The following is a 20457-nucleotide window of genomic DNA, read 5'->3' on the forward strand; positions in this document are numbered from 1 at the left end:
ACCATCCTCGTCACCTTGGCCAGGGTAAAGAGACGACATCTACAAGTGGCCAGACAGTGTTTCTTAAACCTGGGACACACCAAGCTGACGTCAAAGATCTAGCGGCGATGATACCGACTGTGTTGTCGCCTCTCCTCGGCTGCGTCTCGGACAAAAAGCTGCGCTTGAACACACCAAGCTTCGCTAAGCTGAACAGCCAATCAGAGTTCTCCCTCTCACCAACGGCCGATCGGCGCTCTAAAACGGCCAGACATTCCCCAACGGTCGACCGTCGGCTTGGTGTGTCCCGGCCTTCAGAGGAGATAAAGATGGAGACAAATACTACATTTGTCCTTTCCTATAAAGCTGTAATTTTGTAATATTGTGAAAAATGTGTGGAAAAAATCACATAAAATTAGCCTTAGCAAGGATTTATTCTACAAAGGCATTTTATTCTAAAAATGTCATTTCCACTGTTGTCATTTCCAATGTCATTACTTTTTGTTATGGAAATTAATTTTTAAACATTTGTGTTGGAATAAAATGGCTGTCTATTTTTTTATAGATAGCATTTTAAATTGATTCAGGGAAGGAAATCAAAATTGCCATAGTTCTTCTGTGATGCGTGAATATCCACTGTTGGACTGTTGTTAATAGACAAATTAAATGTCGACAAGCCCAAAAGTGCCAGTAGTGGTAGAAACACAGAGAGCTGACCACCCGCACTCTCCATTAAACTCTCTCTGTCCCACCAGCTTGTTGACGTGGGTCCAAATAGCTCCAGGTGATTTGGATTGCCAGAATTGCACTGAAACTCTTAAACAGCTTCCCAGATTCCAGAGCCTTCTGAATCAGAAATATAATTAATTTGGGTGCTTGGAAATAATTCCGTAATACGAAGAGAGAACCGCTCCTCTTATCGCTCCCTGGTTATGCGTTTAATTTCAGCTCCGTGAAAAATTGATTGTGACACCGTCCGCTGTTGTCGAAGAATAAAAAGGGAACAGAAAGGATAGAATAAGGGAAGAAAGAATGAAAGGGTGGAGTAATAGTGTGATAGAGGCTGAGAACAGAAGCATATCAATGGTGCCTGCAGGCTGGAGCTGAACTTTTTGTCAGCTTCCATTAATTCAAAACACGTGCTGGATCATAGCTTTCCCTCGTAGTAGGCGAAACAGCCAAACTGGTTTTATCAGCAGGCCAAAATATAGTCCAAACGCAGCTCCAATCCCCACATGTGTAGGAAATGCTCAGTTTAATCTTTTTCAATATTTCAAACTAAAGTAGATGTAATCTGAGCTGTTCTTGTGTGGCTAATGCTTAGTTCTTTAGGTTTCATGATGAACCTGTAACATTCCTCAAAAGGTTCTTTATAGTGGCAAATGTTTCTTTAGATTATTAAAATGTTAGAAGAAAGGAAAGCATTGTTCTTTTAAGAACGTTCCACTAAAAGGTTCTTTGGGGAACCAAAATGTTTGTTTTTTTTCTATGGCATTATTGCACACACACACAAAAAAAAACTTTTGGAACCTTTATTTTTAGGAATAGTACACAAAAATCCTGCGTTAGTTTTTATCCAGCCAATGGTATAGCATTTTCTTTTTCAGATGAACTGTTCTTTTAAACTGGTCTTATGTGCCAGCTTGTTCGAAAGAGCCGCTCAAGGTTAACGGTGTGTTTGCACTTTCTCTCTAATTTGACTTCTGCTCCCACCTTTTCTCCTTTCCTGCTATATCCCTCCATTAATCTCGCTCTCCATGGTCAACAAGCCGGAGGGCCAAAGATGGCCTTTTTATTAAACGATTCTTTGCATCTCTTAAGAGACCTGCACTCTTGCGCAGTAACCTCTGCGAATGTGTTTCTGAGTGGGGCGAGCGAGCAGGAATGGGTTATATACTGTAGTGTTGCACAGACACATGGATGGAGGAAATGCTGTGATCAGGCTTTGCCTGTGATGATTTATTGGAATATATTTAAATCTGTCATTATAAGATGTACCAAAATATTTAACACGAATCATGCAAAGGCGTTGAGAATGTGGAAAACCCTGACAATGACAAGCATTCTAGTTTGTACATTCTACTTCTACTAATTTGTAGTTAGTACTTTCAGTAGGAAGTAGCTGAAAAGGATACAGGAAGAGGTTCCTGCAATTGTTTGCGATTTAAAGGCCTGCTCACACCCAGACAAACATTCAGTGTGAAACAGCTGTTTGAAAGCAAGATTAACATGTCAGTACTAGGGGTGTAACGATACCCTCACGTCACGATTCGATACATATCGCGATACTGAACTCACGATACGATATTATTGCGATTTATATGGTAGGTTAATGGAGAACTGACAATAAAACTCTGTAAACTTTAATGTTTTCTCGTACAGTCATTTTTTCACGCAGTCATTTTCATTTTGGGCGAACTATACACGATACATATTGTTGCATTTTTGTATTGTGATATATTGTGACACGATATATTGTTACACACCTAGACAATACTGTTGGAATTCCTTTCTTCTTTGTGACAATAAAAGCCAATAAAGAAACAAACAGCGATGCAGAACTGTGTACCAGAGTGTTTCGGCTTTTCTATAAGCATCATTTTTTATGCATTGGTCTAAACAGACAATTCGTATTTGAACATTAATGTTGGTGTCCTTATTAAGGGTCTCACATGTTCCTGTTCCTGCTTCCTAATTTGAATTCTTGTAATATGCACTGTTTTGTTAGTGATACGTTCATGTAAGTAATAAAGCACTGCAGGTTTTAGGACATATTACGACAGCAAAATCATGTTTTACACATTGTTTGCGTTTATGGTTACAAGTCATTATTGTTTATCTTTTAGGTATATGAATTATAAAAACTGATGTGGCAGCATTGGCATCTCATTCCTCACTTTTGAAAAAGTCGGAAGAGAACATCATTAATTCATCTTCCATTATTCAAAGAGTTGTGGGCGGTGTTAATAGTCCCACCTGGACACTTTTTTGATCACAATATTTGATGTACCGTGATTTGAGACCTGCTGATTTTAATCGTGAATACCATTTAGGATGAAAATTGCAAATATGCAAATTGGGGTGTTCGTGAGCTTTTGAACATAATTCTTCCATAAACTGCAGGCTGTTGAAATGTCTATGAAGTCTTATTAAAAGGACAAGCTTCCATCCTCAAATGTCAAAGTCATGTTTGTGTGCTATAATCATCAGTGCATGCCATCTGTGTGAAAGCCAGTCTTAATGCAGTATGATTACGGCTGTAGTCACTATTACTTCTCTCGTGATTAGAGCTAATAGAGGCTTCGGAGAGAGGAGTGATGGTAGAATTAGTTTAATTAGCATTGTTTTGGATGTAATGGCTCCCCTGTGGCTGTGGGAGGGAGTGTGTTTTGGCTGTGTGGAGGTGTGCTCTTGTCTGTGTTGCAAATGTGTGCATGCATTTTAGGAACACCAAAACTAAAGAAAATTTAGGGCTTCTTCTGTTAGATTTCTCTCTGAATAGAAGCTCACCCCTACGCATGCTGTTAGCCGCCAGAAACTGTGGCACGCTCGGTGATTAAACACCTTCTGCTGGGGAGATTAACAGCAACTTGGATGATGCTGGTGTTTACAGAGGGCATGACACAATTCAGGACACGTGAAAGCCAAGTATATGTAGTCAGTAGTCTAACAGAGCCATCTAGTGGCTGTGGGATCTAAGGGCACCAATGGAGCTCAAGGTTAGAGTGGTGGCAAAGAGGTAAACGCACACTTTTCTGCTTTTCGTCTTTCACGCAGCATGCAGCAGTGCCCCGATCAACATGAACGTCCAGCACATGAACAAGACTGCGCTAGTGGTTCGATGGTCCAGTCCGGAGATCACCTACGATCCGCCCATCCTCAGCTACCACGTTTCCTACAGCTGGACCAGAAACGACGAGTCATTCGAGGAGACGTACGTCAAAGGGAGTGATCAGAAACTGGTGAGGAGTTGAATGTTTTTTGTGTGTGTGTGTGTGTGTGTGTAATGGTCATCAATGTCTCACAAATGTTATTCGTGACGTTATACTTTAAAGAAAACATGGAGCAGCATTTGCAACACACTTCCGTAATGTGACATATTTATGGGTGAAACTCATCTACACCACAATATCTCACAATAAACTCAGCAAATGATTAAAGACCACATAAAATGGCATTCCTATCACACCTAACTTTAATGAAATGTTTATAAGTGGGATGTGAAATTTATAAACTGAATTTTTTTTTGTGGTTATCTATACCACAATATCTCCCAAAAATGATAAAATATCCCACTTATTCTTTAAAGACAGCATGATATAGCATTCACAATGTGCTTTACTTCCATAAAGTGACATATTTCCAATATCGTTGAGGGATTCCGTGTGCTTGTATTGGTCATCTATTCCACAATATCTCACAATAAACCCAGCAAAGGATTAAATAAGCATCTTTAAAGACCACATGAAATGGCTTTCTCAACATGCTTAACTTCCATAATGTGACATATTTCCTAGTTAAACTGAATTTTCAGAAAGAAAAATATATAGGATAGGACGTGATTTTAACTTTGCTAATATTTTTATAAATACGTTTATTCAATTGTAATACATTTTTCTAATTTATTAGTTCATTTTGATTTCTGCTTGTCCTCAAGCAATAACCATTCCAGGTTTCAGATTTGTGTCAGTCTGTTCTTGGAAAACTCACTGTCTGAATGTGTTGATATTATGCCTCGTGGATAATATCCTGTAATCTCTCCTCCGCTAGAGCGTGTTTGCAGGAGCGCAGCGAGTGTGACTGTGAATAAAGTCTGTATTTTAGGTCGTCAGCAGGGGGTCGCAGCGGTAGACACTGACCTTGAGGCCCAACATTTGAAAATACTAATGCACTAAAACTGTTTAAGAGGCGGAGATGTATTTTAGTCTCATTTCTCTTGACTTTCTATCAAGCACACTCAGTGGGCTGTGAAATGTATAACAGGCTGAGCTTTCTGATTCTCTAGTCCGTAGGGGGTGCGAGGCGACGAGACAGTAGAAAAAAGTCATTTTTGTTCATTTTGTTCCCAAATATTTCGGTGTGCAATTTGACAATGGCATTGCATCCCATTACAGAACATCATCATTAGATTCACTCCTTTCCCATATTCCTCTCTATTTTTCATTGTTCCTCCCTCTTTTCTTTTAAGTTCTTCATTTCCATTTTTATTTTCCCTTCTCGTCCCAAGATGCTGCTATCTGGGTCAAATTAGCGGCAGACTCGATTTTTGAGGGACTGCCTCCCAGATCAATAGAGAAAGAGTTTTTACTCCTTTCCACTTATAATAACCCAACACCACAGAGTAATATTTGAGTCGGGGTCCTTTAAAGAATGAACTCGCATAAATCAGAAAGGTGTTGGTGCATTTGGAGAGGAACTGACGCCATTTACTTAGTGCAAGATTTACAAATCCCTCAAGCCCTCAGCACTTCTCAGCAGACCCCGGGGAGGTGAAGTGAGTTATGGTAATGGCTATTGCTCATACACTTAGAATTGTATTGAATCTTCATTTCTCAGAGATGAAATGAGGCTGCCTGCGTCAGGTTCAAACTAGCACCAATGAAGGAAATGGAGTTAAAAGGTGCCCATACCTGACTGTCAAAGTCGATTTGTTTGTCAAGTGTGTCCCTGCTGAAGGCCTACCTGCACTGCCATTTACATGTTCTTTCTTTTTTGTCAAATATTTTGACTAATGTGTTTCAGCTACCAATAAGAATGAAGTGCTCCTAGCTCCTTTGAACTCATTTTAAAAGATTTAAATTGAACTCTTTTCATTTAGGCTTTTCATTTACAGTCTTTATTCATAGTCCCACTTCAAACAGTTGTTCAGATTTTGTCTACTACTTACAGTTTCAGTAGAGCTGATTCATTATCTTGTCCTTCCTTTTACACATGATCTGTTTAAGATTAAAGGGATAGTTCACCCAAAAATGACAGTTCTGTCATCATTTACTCACCCTCAAGTTGTTCCAAACCCGTGTGAGCTTATTTCTGCTGCTGAACACAAAAGGAGATATTTTGTAGAATGTCGGTTACTAAGTCAATGGATCCCATCAACTGTTTGACTACCCATGTTCTTCAAAAAAATATCTTCTTTTATATTCAGCAGAAGAAAGAAATTCATACAGGTTTGGAACAACTTGAGGGTGAGTATTTTCTGATTTTTGGGTGAACTATCTCTTTAATATTTAGATTTAGGTGTTTGTTCAGATGCCTAAAGCCGGGTATGAACAATAGTAATAAGCAAACAGCTAATAAAGAAACTAATTACATTTTGCGTCCTTTAATTTCATTAAACACTACATTTTTGTTAATATGTTCACAGAAAGATCCTAACAGTGTTGCATAATTTATTGATAAAGGCGTACATTATATAAGCAGCCTTTAAAAATAAATCAGTGCCTCACTCACTGAATTCCAATGTCTTTGTGTCCCAGCTGAGCAGCTCAGAGGTGCTTTAGGTGGTAATGAATGTTATGTGAGGCAGAGACTGATAGAGACTGTCTATTTTCAAAGCTAATGACTTGAGAAGAAAGGTGTTACCGTCAAGCGAAGGAGAGGAGAACAAGCTGTTCACCTTCATCCTCCAGACCTCTGTCAGGAGAGTTCACACTTCAAAGTGCATGCGAGTGTGTGTCGACCACTCTTCATTTTGTGTTTTGACTGGACGCGTCAGATGATAACACACCTCCATATCACAGGCGGACTTTTTGGACGTATCCTGGCGTGTATGTACTATGTGTAACATTGTGTGTGTGTGTGTGTGTGTGTTTCAGGAGGTTGTCATCACACCGGTGTCGGCGGATGTGCTGTACCTGTTCCGCGTCCAGGCCGTGTGTTTCAATGACAAGCGCAGTGACTTCAGCCAGAGCATGCTCTTCAGAGGTGCAGAGCTACACTTACACACGCAAAAAGACTTTTTCCAGTGATATTCTGGTTGTAGTTTTTAAACGTGCTCCATCTCATTTATATGTATCTACTTTGTTTTGGTAGCCAACACCACCAGGATTTTTGAGGGCACGAGAATAGTCAAAACTGGGATGGTAAGTTTACATCTGTCCAGCAGGTGGCAGAACTCTCTTTACTCTTTGCAATGGCAAATAAAGTAAACCTGAATATTTTATTTGTATTTCTTGTATAATAATAATAGTTTATTTATTACAAAGAATAATTAAAAAAATTGTAATAATAATGAAAATATAGAAAATAGAAAATATAGAAGTATATTTATACAAAAAACAATATATATTTTTTTTTAAATCTGTACTATAAAGAGTTATGCTGGGAAAGATAACTCTAAAAAATTGCCCTAAACCTTGTGAATGATGTCCACAGATTTTATCTTTTAGAATTTATTTTATCTTTTATTTGTATTTCTTAAAACAAAATAATATAAATAATATATTGTGTTTATTACAAATAATAATTTTACAATAATTTAATAATAGTAATATATATTAGAAGGTATATAAATATATATATATTTGTTTTCTGTATTATTTATTTTAGAAAATGTATAATAGGCTAATCATGTTTTAAAAACATATTTTGTTTTATTTTTGAAAATAAATAAAAAATGTATATATAATTATAAATTGTAATTTATTTTAGAAAGTATTAAAATGCATATTTATACTACAATTATAATTAATACTACAATTAATAAATCCAAAGTAATGCCTGAAAAAGACTATTTAAAACAGTGTCCTGAAACCTGTTGGGCTCATCAGACTCGCATGATGTGCACAGATTTCTTCTTTTAGAATCAATGCAGAGGGAAATGAAGTGTTTGTTTTCCTCTTCTTCTAGCCAACTGTCTCCCCAGCCTCCTCAGCAGACATGGCTCCGATCAGCTCCGGTTCCTCCACCTGGACCTCCTCCGGTCTTCCCTTCTCCTTCGTGTCAATGGCGACTGGGATCGGCCCCTCTTCCAGCGGGAGCCAAGCGACGGTGGCGTCTGTGGTGACCAGCACCCTCCTGGCGGGTTTGGGTTTCAGTGGAGGGGTCATCTCCTCCTTCCCCAGTTCAGTGTGGCCCAGCAGACCTCCTCCCTCGACCCCTGCTCCTGCCTCCACACGCCAGACCCCAGCCGCTGAACACACCTCCTCACCGGCCTCAGACACAGAGAGCCACGGGTCTGAGGACGGGGGGGAGAAGGGAGGGAAGGGCGAGGATGAGGATGGAGAAAAGAACGGAGAAGAGGAAGAGGAAGAGGATGAGGAGAAAGGTGCCGAGAGTAAAGACAGCAGAGTTCCAGACGATGTGGAAAAGCAAAGGAACAGCTCCGTGACGAAAGACCCGCCCACAGCAACACCAGATTCGACAGCCAAAGAGAAAGGAGGAAGCAGGAAGGCAGAAAACAGCACAGCGCCATCCAGTGTCCCGGAGGACGAGGTGGAGAAAAACACACACAGAACAGGGGAAGAGGACACGCAGGTGCTGCCGACCAGAGAGCCAGAGAGTGATGATAATGTGACGGCAGTAATAGAGCCTCCAGACAGCATGACTCAGACCAGCAAACCCAGCAGAGGAGACCGCAACCACCTGCCACCTTTCTCTATACACACAGGTTAGAAACTAGCAATATTTTTGGAGGGGGGTTGCATTCGTATCTCAACCTTTTTGATTCCAAGGCCTCCCATTGTCCATAACAATATTCAAAGGGCCCATGATGACTTTTTTTTCTATTTTATCCATTAAAATATTTGTATAGCTTGGCATTAAAACAAAAATGTATATTCATAAAACATATAAAAATGGCAATTGAGAAGGGTTACTATAGTTAACTAATACTAAAACCATATATATATATATATATATATATACTGTTTATATATATATAGTGAAATGTTATAACATTTGAAAAAAATGTTTTCTATTTTAATACATTTAAAAACTTAATTTATTCCTGTGATGTTAAAGCAAAATTTCAGCATCGTTACTCCAGTCTTCAGTGATCCTTCAGAAATCATTCTAATATACTGATTTAGTGCTCAGGTAACACACACACACATACACACACACACACATACAGTACATATATGTATATATGCACATATAAAATTCAGTATAATTTGTTTCTGATATTCCTTTAGTTTAAATTGATGTACTAAACTATTGTATAACTAAAAAGACGTATTTTTTTCGACAAAACTTATAAATTGACAAAAACAAAACCACAACAAAATTAAATAACTTGGATTTAAAATAAAAAAGTCATTTTGTATGACTTGACTTCACCTCGTCTATGATGAGCATGTTTGTATTTTCTGAATTCAAATTTTTGGGGAAATAAAGTAAAAATGTCATGGTGATACAACTTTCTGTCCTGAAATTATAATGAAGGAAAAAACATAATCAGACAAATGAAATTCTTGAAAATAAAACCTTTAGTTGTTAGAAATAATATTTTATAATTATTTCCAAGAAGAAGAAAATAAATGTTTTACTGCTTATAAATATTTGAAAAACGTTATTATGGCCAAAGTCATGTAATACTTCCAATATGCAGAAACCTCATTCTTGATGGTGACACCACATGACGTTTTTACTTTAAATGAGGAACCTAAGCCGTATCAGAGACCTGGAGGTGTACAGCCATCCTTATCACCACATCATCAGCAGTGTGTTGGAAAGTTTTGCATGTGCAGCACCACTCGTCTTTTCTGCAGGAAACATTGTTTAAACCCTTTTTCTTCACACTGTTTTGAGATCCTGTTTTTGTGTCCCCTGTGAAATGATAGTTTCATCTCACTCTCTCATATCTTCCTTTATTTCCCATCTTCCTCCATTTCTCTGTCTCACCCTCTTCCTTATCCCCTCTCTTCTCATCCTTCCACCTTTCTTTCCGTTCCCTTTGTTTGTTTCGGAGGCAGAGGGTTGGCCTAGTTTTCCGGTCCAGAGAGGATGAGAGCAGAAAACATTTTCAGCTGGAGGGAGAAAAAAAAAAATAGAAAGAAACAGAGAAACTCCCTATTTAGTTCTATGGCAATGGAGTTAGGTTCATCTGTGTGTGTGTGTGCGCATGTGTGTGTGTGTGTGTGTGTGTGTGTGTGTGTGTGTGTGTGTGTGTGTGTGTGTGTGTGTGTGTGTGTGTGTGTGTGTGTGTGTGTGTGTGTGTGTGCGTGCCTGCGTGTGTGCGTGTGTGTGTGTGTGTGTGTGTGTGTGTGTGTGTGTGTGTGTGTGTGTGTGTGCGCGTGCGTGCCTGCACAGTCTGGAGTTTGAGATCATCTCAGGGTGCTCTTCGTCGCGTGACTGCGTGTGTGTGTCTGACCGTGGTGAAGCTGTGGTGTTTTAGGATAACAGCATGGATTAGTTAGCAGCGTCTCTGGACCACCCGAGGGGAGCTGCAGGTTTTCTGATCTCTCTGTTCTTAATTTCGGGATCTGTGTGTGTGCGTGTGTGTGTGTGTGTGTGTGTGGGTGTGTGTGTGTGTGTGTGTGTGTGTGTGTGTGTATGTGTTTTGGACTGGTCGGATGACAGTGATCTTGCCAAGTGAGATGTGTTCCTCAATCAACATCCTTGTTGGTCCTGGAACAGCATGTGTATTAACCAAACAGGTTTTAGGGAAGGCGTTAAAGCAGAGGTCTTCAACCCCTGCTCCTGGGGTCCCAGTGTCCCGCAGAGTTCAGCTCTAACCCTAATCGAACACACCTGAACCTGCTTATCAAGCTCTTCAGGATCGCTTGAAAATCACAATGCAGGTGTGCTGAAGCAGGTTGGAAATAAACTTTGCAGAACAGTGGTGCTGCGTCCGAATTCACCTACTTATACTATGCCCTAAAATGATGTACTGTTTTTGTGAAGAAAAAGTACATACGTTTGAGTGTGTAGTAGAATAGTAGGCTGAGTAGGACATACTACTACATCATAATTGTGTCTTTAGCATACAGCTCGGTTGCTTAGTTACGTGCATCCTGTCACCGTTTAAACTGCCCTGTCACTCATCATGTCACAGTTAAAATCCTCCACATTCAATTTAATTTAATTTCCTACCATTTCGGAAAGAAATGTAGTGGCACGTTGTTCTGCCAGTCGGGGGTCTTTTATTCGGATAACTCTCCTTCTGTGTTTGCAATTTGCATAAAGATGCATTTAAAAGTTAAAGGCAGGCTAGGTGATTTGCTCCAGAAACATAACATTTTTGTGATGCTAGTTGAAAGTTTCTTCACAAGCAATCACTAAGTTAAGTGTTCTAAATGTATTTATATGTATATATCTCGTCTTTGGAAGGCATAGGACCATTAAATGTTCATGCAATCATTGCATTCGGTCCAAATGCTATGATACGATGGCCTACCTGCCTGTCAACGTATGTATTTCTATACCTCCACGCACCTGCTCGCAGACATCACACATCATCAGCGCGTTTCACGCTATGCAGAGTTAAGGTCCTTGCACACCGAGTCAGAAATTTTCGTATGCTTTTTTTCGTTTTCGCTATTCGGTGGCTCTGAATGATCAAAACACCTCTCAAAATGCTTGCTACGGATGCGAAAAACGCAGGAAATCGAACCCGATCGAATTTTTTTATGACGGACGAAAGTTTCGGAGGCACTGTGCAAACATGATTGGCATAACATGAGGTCATATTTATTTTTTATCGTGCGAAAATTTCGGACTCAGTGTGCAAGGACCTTTAGACAGACGTCAGTCACCGAGCACCACAACCGAAACAGCAGCCGCCGTTTACAGTTTCTCCTGAACCAAAACAACAGGCTTATGCTGCGTTTACGCCATAACTACTGTCATTTTGAAGAGATGAAAACCTGTGACTCAAATTTATGCGTTTCAATGTCAACACTATAAACGCAGAAATGAATCCGCATTAGTCAGGTGGTACAGGTCAGTGCTCTTTAAGTTGTTTATGTTCATTATTATTGTAATGTTATGGGCTTTGAGACATGAGGTAGTTTAGCGCCGTCTCTCGTGACGGTTTTGTTTGCTCCCTGATGTGTGTGTTCATGTGTTTTGAAGGAGGCGTGGCTTTAGAGACGCTCTGAAGGAAGAGTGAGATCTCATACTTTTAAAGCTAGCTCGCTATTGCTAGCCTCTCTGAAAATTACCTACCCTACCTTTAATGACCAAATATATATTTACAAAAGTTCACAATGTTGTTGCAAATAAATATAATGTGGATAACATTGAATAAATATCTTTTTGTCAGGTTAGACACTGATAATTAATCACTCAAACCCCTTTATCTAAACCTCTCTACGAAACCGTCGGACTCGCTCATCCGCGAATTTGTTTGTAGTTTAACACTTTTAATTCAAGTTTGTACTTCTTATCGAATCCTCGTCCAACACACAATGGGTTGTGGGCAATATCAGCCGTTAGAGTGTGCACGGATCTGCACTTCGGATTCTAACTGGAAAAAGTAGACTATCCGGGTATCTTTGGAACACTCATTTCAACATACTGCGATTTTGGACACACTAATTCTAATTTCGAATACTATTTAGGACAGATAATATGTGAATTGGGACTCCTCATGGGTCTCCAGGAGCAGGGTTGAAAACCTCTGGGTCAGAGTTCAACTTAGAACTGGGTTTCAGGATTGTGTAGCATTCATTTAACCCTAACATATCTCTCTGTTTATTTATGATGAGGACAACCTGAGGACTGAGGATTGTTCTAGGACAAACAAAATCAATTAATCTAGAAACACTTTACTTGGCAAAATGATGGTGACCAGAACCAATATTTGACAATAATTAGTCAAAACGTATTTTTGCATTAATAGATGTTGTGTAAAAGAAATCTGTTTATTATTTTATCTAATTAAATTGAATATTATACTTTGAAAATTGTATTGTTAAATCACAGCAATTGTAATAATAGTTATGTTGATATTAATAATTATAGTAATAAAATAATAATTATTGTTATTATTGTTTTTGATATTTATTTATTTATCTGTTTTTGCACGTTTTTGAATGTTGAGAAAGTATTTTGTGAAATATGTTTACTGAATTTCAGCAATTTGTTGATCTAAATCAATTGAGTATGATTGCAATTTTATTAATGATAATAATAATTATTAATTATTATCATTATTAGTAGCAGTAGTAATATTAATAATTGTGATATATTAATACAAATGTGATATCTGTAATTGATTATGTTATGTGATACACAGATTTACATCTATATCAGCTTCATATCATCCCTGCTCACTAGCAGCAAGTGTTATTGTATTTTCATATTTATGCTAAATGTACGGTGTGTTCATATTAACGCGTGTGTGTGTGTGTGTGTGTTTCAGAGCGTGCCGTGGTCTCCAGCATGCACCCTGTGCCTGGTTCAGGAAGGATGGAGTGGATCATTCCTCTGGTGGTGGTGTCGGCGCTCACCTTCCTCTGCCTCATTCTGCTGCTGGCTGTCCTGGTTTACTGGAGGTGAGACACTGATCCACACTGACAGATTCACTGGTGTTTTCTGTCTCAATGAATCGCTGACTACAGGAGTCTCACTGACTCTCACTGATTTCCTGAGCCACTCTTTGATAGATACACGACTGATTCCGACTCTGATTGAATCATGGGGAGTCACACAGACGGATGGCTTTACCCTGATGCTACGCTCTTAAACACTTCATCTGTTTCATTGCTTTAGAGCTCGGCTACCATGTGTATTTTTGTGTACATCTGTTTGTGTCCGTTTGGATCCTGTAGCTGGTAGTTTATCACTCTGGGGCCCCTGGCGTCCCCGGGGCCCCGAGGGGTGGAATAAAAAACAGTTAGGAGTGTGTGTGTGTGTGTGTGTGTGTGTGTGTGTGTGTGTGTGTGTGTGTGTGTGTGTGTGTGTGTGTGTGTGTGTGTGTGTGTGTGTGTGTGTCGAGCATGTGTAAAGTGTGGGTGATGTGTCTCTGGTGACGGTAAGTAAGATGGAGAGAGACCGTACTCTTCCCTTAGGGTATCTCCAGAGTGATGGAGGTGCTGAGGAACCTGCTGCCAGGACCCTGTTGCCATGGTCACACCTGAGACTGAGTGAATGTGGCTTCAAACTACATATATATTGCAGTGTGTACACTTTCGTTCATACATTTGGAGTCGGCAAGATTTTTTAAATGTTTTTGACAAGACTCTTATGCTCACCAAAGCTTTTTATTTATACAGCATTTATACCGCAAAAATATAGTATGCTGCAAAAGTACAATAAAAATAAAAAAAGTAAAGTTTCTATTAAAATATATTTTAGAATGAAATTTATTTCTGTAATTTAAAGCTGAATTTTCACCATCATTACTCCAGTCTGTAGGTTCAAAGGATCCTTCAGAAATTAAAACTTAAAATATATATATTTTTTGTAATATGTAATGTAATGCATCCTTTATTAATAAAAGTATTAATCTTATATATATATATATATATATATATATATATATATATATATATATATATATATATATATATATATATATGTATGTATCTTCTGTGCTCTAGTGGTCAGCTGATAAAGTCTCTCAGGGGCCGTGATCACACCATGTCTCAGTTTAGCAAACAGCTCTTGAGCAGGACTGTGCCAGGACTGTCTCCCCAGGTCTGGGCTCTCCGCCCTGGGTCCAAAACGGCCATCTGCTCCCTCCTCTGGTGCTCAAGGGCCATGCAGTAGCAGGGGGTCGTGAAATATTTTGAGATGTGTATCCATCGCCAAATACTGCATGGTAACACACACACATCCATGCAAACACACTTGACCAAGCCCAAAACCTCTCCAGAGAGAACATGCATCTGTCATAGCACTCGTAGCCATGATAAAGAGGACTATAATTAACACACACACACTAAAAAAAATAAAAAAACAGACATGAAATATTATTTGACGCTGTTTCTGGTGTGTGTGTGTGTGTGTGTGTGTGTGTGTGTGTGTGTGTGTGTGTGTGTGTGTGTGTGTGTGTGTGTGTGTGTGTGTGTGTGTGTGTGTGTGTGTGTGTGTGTGTGTGTGTGTGTTGTGTGTGTGTGTGTGTGTGTGTGTGTGTGTGAGGGTCTTTAAGTGTAATCTGCTCAGTAGACTGACTGAGATTACCCTCAGCACTACACGCTAATGTCTCAATATATCAGATCAGATATCCTTACCTTCTGTCAGTGTGTGTCTGAGTCTGACTCTCATGCATGTGTGACCATATGTTCATATGACATATTTACATTTATTCATTTAGCAGACTGCATGAATTCATTTAGCAGACATAAGACTGTCTTTTCACATATATTCTTAATGTGTATGTGGAAACTAGAGCTGTTATGCGATTTTGTATATTGAGTTCATTACAATCTGATTAATTATAAATATCAATATTGACAAATAAGAAAAATCAAATCAAGATCATTGAAGATATTATATAGTTTATCAGTAAATCATTGAATTGACATGATTTACACAAAAAAATAGGCTTTATTTTGCAATTGACTTTTTATAGAATCAGTGTTGTTTTTTTAAATTTTTATTAATTGAAATAAAGCTGGAAATTTAAAAAAAAAATTGAAAAGCACATAACAAAATTATTATATCTTAAACTAAAATATAGTAGGTATATATATATATATATATATATATATATATATATATATATATATATATATATATATATATATAAGTTTTAAAGTTAGTTTAAAAAATACTATAATAGTAAAATGTGGGGGGGGAAAAAGCATAAATCTGATTAAAATAACACTGAATATATTTACGGGTCTAAGGGCATAATTAAATGTTATTTTTTAAATTGACAACCCTAGTGGAATCACTGTGTGTCTGTATATTAGTGTGATTGTTTGTGGTGTCGTGTTGTCTAAAGTCCACCTGGAAACATTAACTAGGATGTGACACTTCCTGTGGCAGTCAGAGTAAGTCAAATAATCATTTACAATGAAAAGCAATGTCTTAATCAAAACTTTGTATTGACCTTTATTCAGGAAAAAAAAAAAAATATATATATATATATATATATAGAGAGAGAGAGAGAGAGAGAGAGAGAGAGAGAGTTTTCCAAATCAGTCAGTGATGAGGTTCTGATGAAACCTCATGATCTGCCTATATGTATACAGCAAAGCCGCACAAGACACTGAGCCAAACAGACTGAAACTTTTTTTCACTTTTTTTTTTTTTTGAAGAACAATTTAATGACAATCGTTGTGTTAAACAATGTGATAATTCATTTCAAGTCTCATTTACACCACAAAATACAAGCCTCTGACGCAATGTCCAGTTGGACTGGTTGAAGTGTGTGTGTGTGTGTGTGTGTGTGTGTGTGTGTGTGTGTGTGTGTGTGTGTGTGTGTGTGTGTGTGTGTGTGTGTGTGTGTGTGTGTGTGTGTGTGTGTGTGTGTGTGTGTGTGTGTGTGTGTGTGTGTGTGTGTGCTAAGTACCTGAAGCATTTCCTGACCGCCCTGACTCTGCTTTTGTTCTTCAGATCGGGACTGTCGAGCATTAAGTTTCACAGTGCCTGCAGGGAGGGTTTCTCTTAAGCCAGGACTTTAGCTAAAGATTGTTTACAGTGGAGAGTTGGGTTTCACATTGTAATTTAGGCTGGGCTTAAAGGAATAATTCACACAGAAATATACATTCTGTCAGTTACTTTCATTATTGTTCAAATAGTGTATGACTTTATAATTGGAACAAAAATTAAGCGATTTTATAGAATGTTCATGCTGAGCTTTTCCATACAGTAACAGGGACATCAAGCTCCAAATTGGACAAAAAAGCACCATAAAATGACCATAAATGTAGTCCATATGACTTCTAAAGCCATATGATAGCTTTCTGTGAGGAACAGACAGAGAAATCTTCCCTAACACCTTTCAAAACGTTAATTTTAGCATATTCAGATGCATCCGTTCACAACACGAGCTTTAAGAGATTTCAGATACGACAAAGGCTGTGATTTTCAGTAAACATCTTAAATATTGGTTTGTTATTCACACCAGGGTTATTATCATTATCTAAAACCATTAAAAACATTTATGTTAATTGAAATAAAGCTAAAATAAAATACATTTTAGATAAATATTAGAGAAACTTAAACTAAACGGAACTTATAAATGAACTGAAATAAGTTAAAGCAGTAAAATTACTAACCGGGAATAAATACAAATTTAAAACTGAATGCAGACTAAAACTAAAATGTAAATAGTAACAAATTTTTATTGAAAATATATTTAAAAAAAGAATAGATACAAAAATTAAAGCTAATTTAAAATATTAATAAGAACTATAATAGTATAGAAATTTTACAAAAATAACACAACATCACACAAAGTTATTGCATGGCTTCACAAGACTTGGACTATAGTGAGTTTTATGGACTAATTTAATTGTGTTTTTTGTCTTTTTTGGAGCTTAAGAGTTAAGAATTGACTTCACAAATTCATAAAAAATCCACTTGAACAGAAGAAATTCGTAAGGGTTTTGAACAAGATGTTTGTGGTATTCTTCATTCTCTTGGACAGAAAGAAGAGTTAAGAGTTCAGTACAAGAATGGAGTAGTTGGACACAAAGGAGTGTCCATCTGGAAGGGTGTGTGTGTGTGTGTGTGTGTGTGTGTGTGTGTGTGTGTGTGTGTGTGTGTGTGTGTGTGTGTGTGTGTGTGTGTGTGTGTGTGTGTGTGTGTGTGTGTGTGTGTGTGTGTGTGTGTGTGTGTGTGTGTGTGTGTGTGTGTGTGTGTGTGTGTGTGTTCAGAGGGAAGGGCAGCAGGTGTCTGTGGTTTATCAGATCAGTTGTGGACTGATCTGGGATCAGTGAACTGTTCACGTCTGACCCCAGCAGCTCTAGCTCTTGTGCAAAGCCCTGTGCATGTGATGCGTCAGGACCAGCCCTCTCTCCACCCCCTCTCTCTCTTCACACACTCATGGCTCTGTTTGCTCAGCGGCAGCATGCGGAGCCTACAGTCACTCACCTCTCCTAAAATCCCTCGTTCTTTGCAGGGATGAACAGCTTATGTTCTCTGCTGTGCATCAAGTACAGGTAGGACAGACGAGACTCCCGCTGGCTTATCGGGTTGACGTCCAAAACTTCGAGTTTTTGTAACTTTAAAACAACCTTCTCCTGTTGTCTTTCTCTTTCTGTTTGTTTTATTTTTACTGGATGTGGATTTTGTTTTTTAATTCTCTTGCAAAGTGAAAGAAAGAGGTAAAACCAGTTTACGACTCTCAAACTTGAAACAACTGCCAATAATTCATCCTGACAGTCTGGGTTTCTATGTTTACCTTGTAATCTGGTGTGTTTTGTTCTAAATGGGCTTCATACAGACGGGTTATAGACATTTAGTTTGAAAATGTTTGATATATGTTTAGTTTGATAGAAAATGTTTCATGGATTTTGGGAGTAAAAAAGTGTGGGTTTTGCAGACAAAAATGTCAAAATTAGTCGACAGTATTATTTGATTTATTTATTTACATTAATTAATTTAATTCATTATAATTATATAAAAAAATAATTTGATATTTTATAATTATGATAAAATTGTTAAATATGAAAATTGTATTAAAATATTGTGTTTGATTATTATAATAATAATAATAATAATAAAAAGTTAAATGGTTTATTTTATGTGGAGAGTTTGGGTTAGCCTGTACCTTTTTAAATAATTTTAATATAAAAAATAAAATAAAAAAATAACTATGACTTTAGATATGTGTGTCTATATATGAGGACTAGTTCTAAAAAAAAAATTCTCTTTATCATTCACTCATTCCAAATCTCTATGACTTTCTTTCTTACGTGGAACACAAAAGGGGAAGTTTAGCAGAATGTTCAAGCTTGCTATTCACTACTATAGAAATACATAAAAGTATGACTAAAAAATAACTTTTAGCATTTTGTATATATAGGTTTGTACTGTTAACACATGAGAGTGAGAAAATGATAAGATTTGCATTTTTGTGAGCTATTTCTTTAAGCAAGCATGTGCATTGAGGCTCTAGTGTTTGAAGTGTGGGGCTCTAATCTATGTTGTGAGTGTTTGATTTGTTCTTTAAAAAGAGGGTTCAAAGTTCATCTTGATCCTGTTATACGTACCCAACAGACTGTGTGTTTACTCTGGTGGGGATTGTCACCTAAACCACACCTCCTGGAGACATTAAAGCAGCGCTGAACGGCCATTACGTCACTTGACCGTCTCTCCTTGTCTTTCTTCCACAGGAGGTGTTTCCAAACGGCTCATTTCTACGTTGAAGACAGTAACTCACCCAGAGTTGTGCCCAATGAGAGCATCCCAGTCATCCCTATCCCAGGTAGGTGTCTTCTAACAGATCTCAGATCAGACAAACGCTTTGATATGACCTAAAGATACAATCCACTGTGATCCAGTTACATAAGGAAGAATTGATAGATAACAGGTGGTTTGATATGATCTAATGTCAATATGATGAAACAAAACATTGTAAGTGTATGTCTTTCTTTCTCACCTATTGCATGCAAGTAAAAGATTGGATTACATAAGATTTTTAACAGTGCCAAGATTCAACAAACTGTGGCTGTCGTCTTAGCATATGTGTGTTTGTGTGGAGTAGACCTTATCTCTGTGTTCTCTACTGACTGTTATTCTGTGCGATTAGTGTGGAATCTAAAAATCAATTTCTGCATTGATTTTGACATGAAGTGGCTATAATGACATTTCAGCTTCTGGGAAACAGGGAGGAAACCAGCTGTGTTCACAAGCATGAGGCGTTGGGCATAGCGCCACCTTGTGGTTGATTTCATCAATATTTTCTCTTTCTTATTGTATGGTACTTGCAGTTGCACTTTTACAATTTGAACGAACTCCTAGCCTACTAAATAGTAGACTTCCTCTCACATCATGTGCTGTAGAATGATATGTCAAATCCTTTGACTTTCTATTCTAAGTGTTAATTTTTACCTGGTGGTCAATAAAATGGGTAAAAAAAAATCCCATAGACTTGCATTCAAGGAACTACCCAATCTATATCTAATTATTATAATTATATTATAAACTTGGGTGCGGTTCGTTTGACTTGGGTCAGTAAACAACCACCCTGAACACCCTAGCACTGCCTAAAGGCCAATTCACTCCACACAGACAAACACCAACAAACATGTTTGTTAGGTTTTGTCAGATCAGTGTGTTACCCCTGTCGGCGTCTGTTGGCGTTGGTCGGGGTTGGTTTTCACCCGACTAAACATGTTCGGTTTGTTGGTGTCTGTTGGGACAGTGTGAACATGACAGATATTTTTCATAAAATCCTAAATCCAACGGCAAACTTGTTTGCTGCCGTTTGTCTGTGTGATATGATTGGCCTTAACCATCAACAACACCCCAGAAACCACCTAGCAACACCCTAGTAGTCGTCAATATCACCTGAGCAACAACCTGGCTAGCAAAGCCCTAGCAACCTCCTAGTAATGTCCTGACAACCATCTGCAGCTACCCATGATACCCTACAATGCCCTAGCAACCATTTAGCAACACCCTACCAACCACTCA

At 38.1% G+C, this 20457-nt stretch overlaps 1 protein-coding gene across 1 annotated transcript in view; it reads left to right on the plus strand.

Annotated features, from left to right (window-relative positions):
* Positions 1-20457, plus strand: part of ptprga (protein tyrosine phosphatase receptor type Ga) — a 280039-nt gene that overhangs the window by 232856 nt on the left and 26726 nt on the right. Inside the window, exons 9-14 of the mRNA XM_081356988.1 lie at positions 3757-3941; positions 6795-6903; positions 7012-7061; positions 7828-8587; positions 13286-13418; positions 19155-19246. Coding sequence (XP_081213114.1) covers positions 3757-3941; positions 6795-6903; positions 7012-7061; positions 7828-8587; positions 13286-13418; positions 19155-19246 — 1329 coding nt within the window. The remainder of the gene's footprint in view (positions 1-3756; positions 3942-6794; positions 6904-7011; positions 7062-7827; positions 8588-13285; positions 13419-19154; positions 19247-20457) is intronic.

This window comes from Scardinius erythrophthalmus, assembly GCF_964197995.2.
Source record: "Scardinius erythrophthalmus genome assembly, chromosome: 25".
In the NCBI taxonomy this organism is placed as follows: Eukaryota; Metazoa; Chordata; class Actinopteri; order Cypriniformes; family Leuciscidae; genus Scardinius; species Scardinius erythrophthalmus.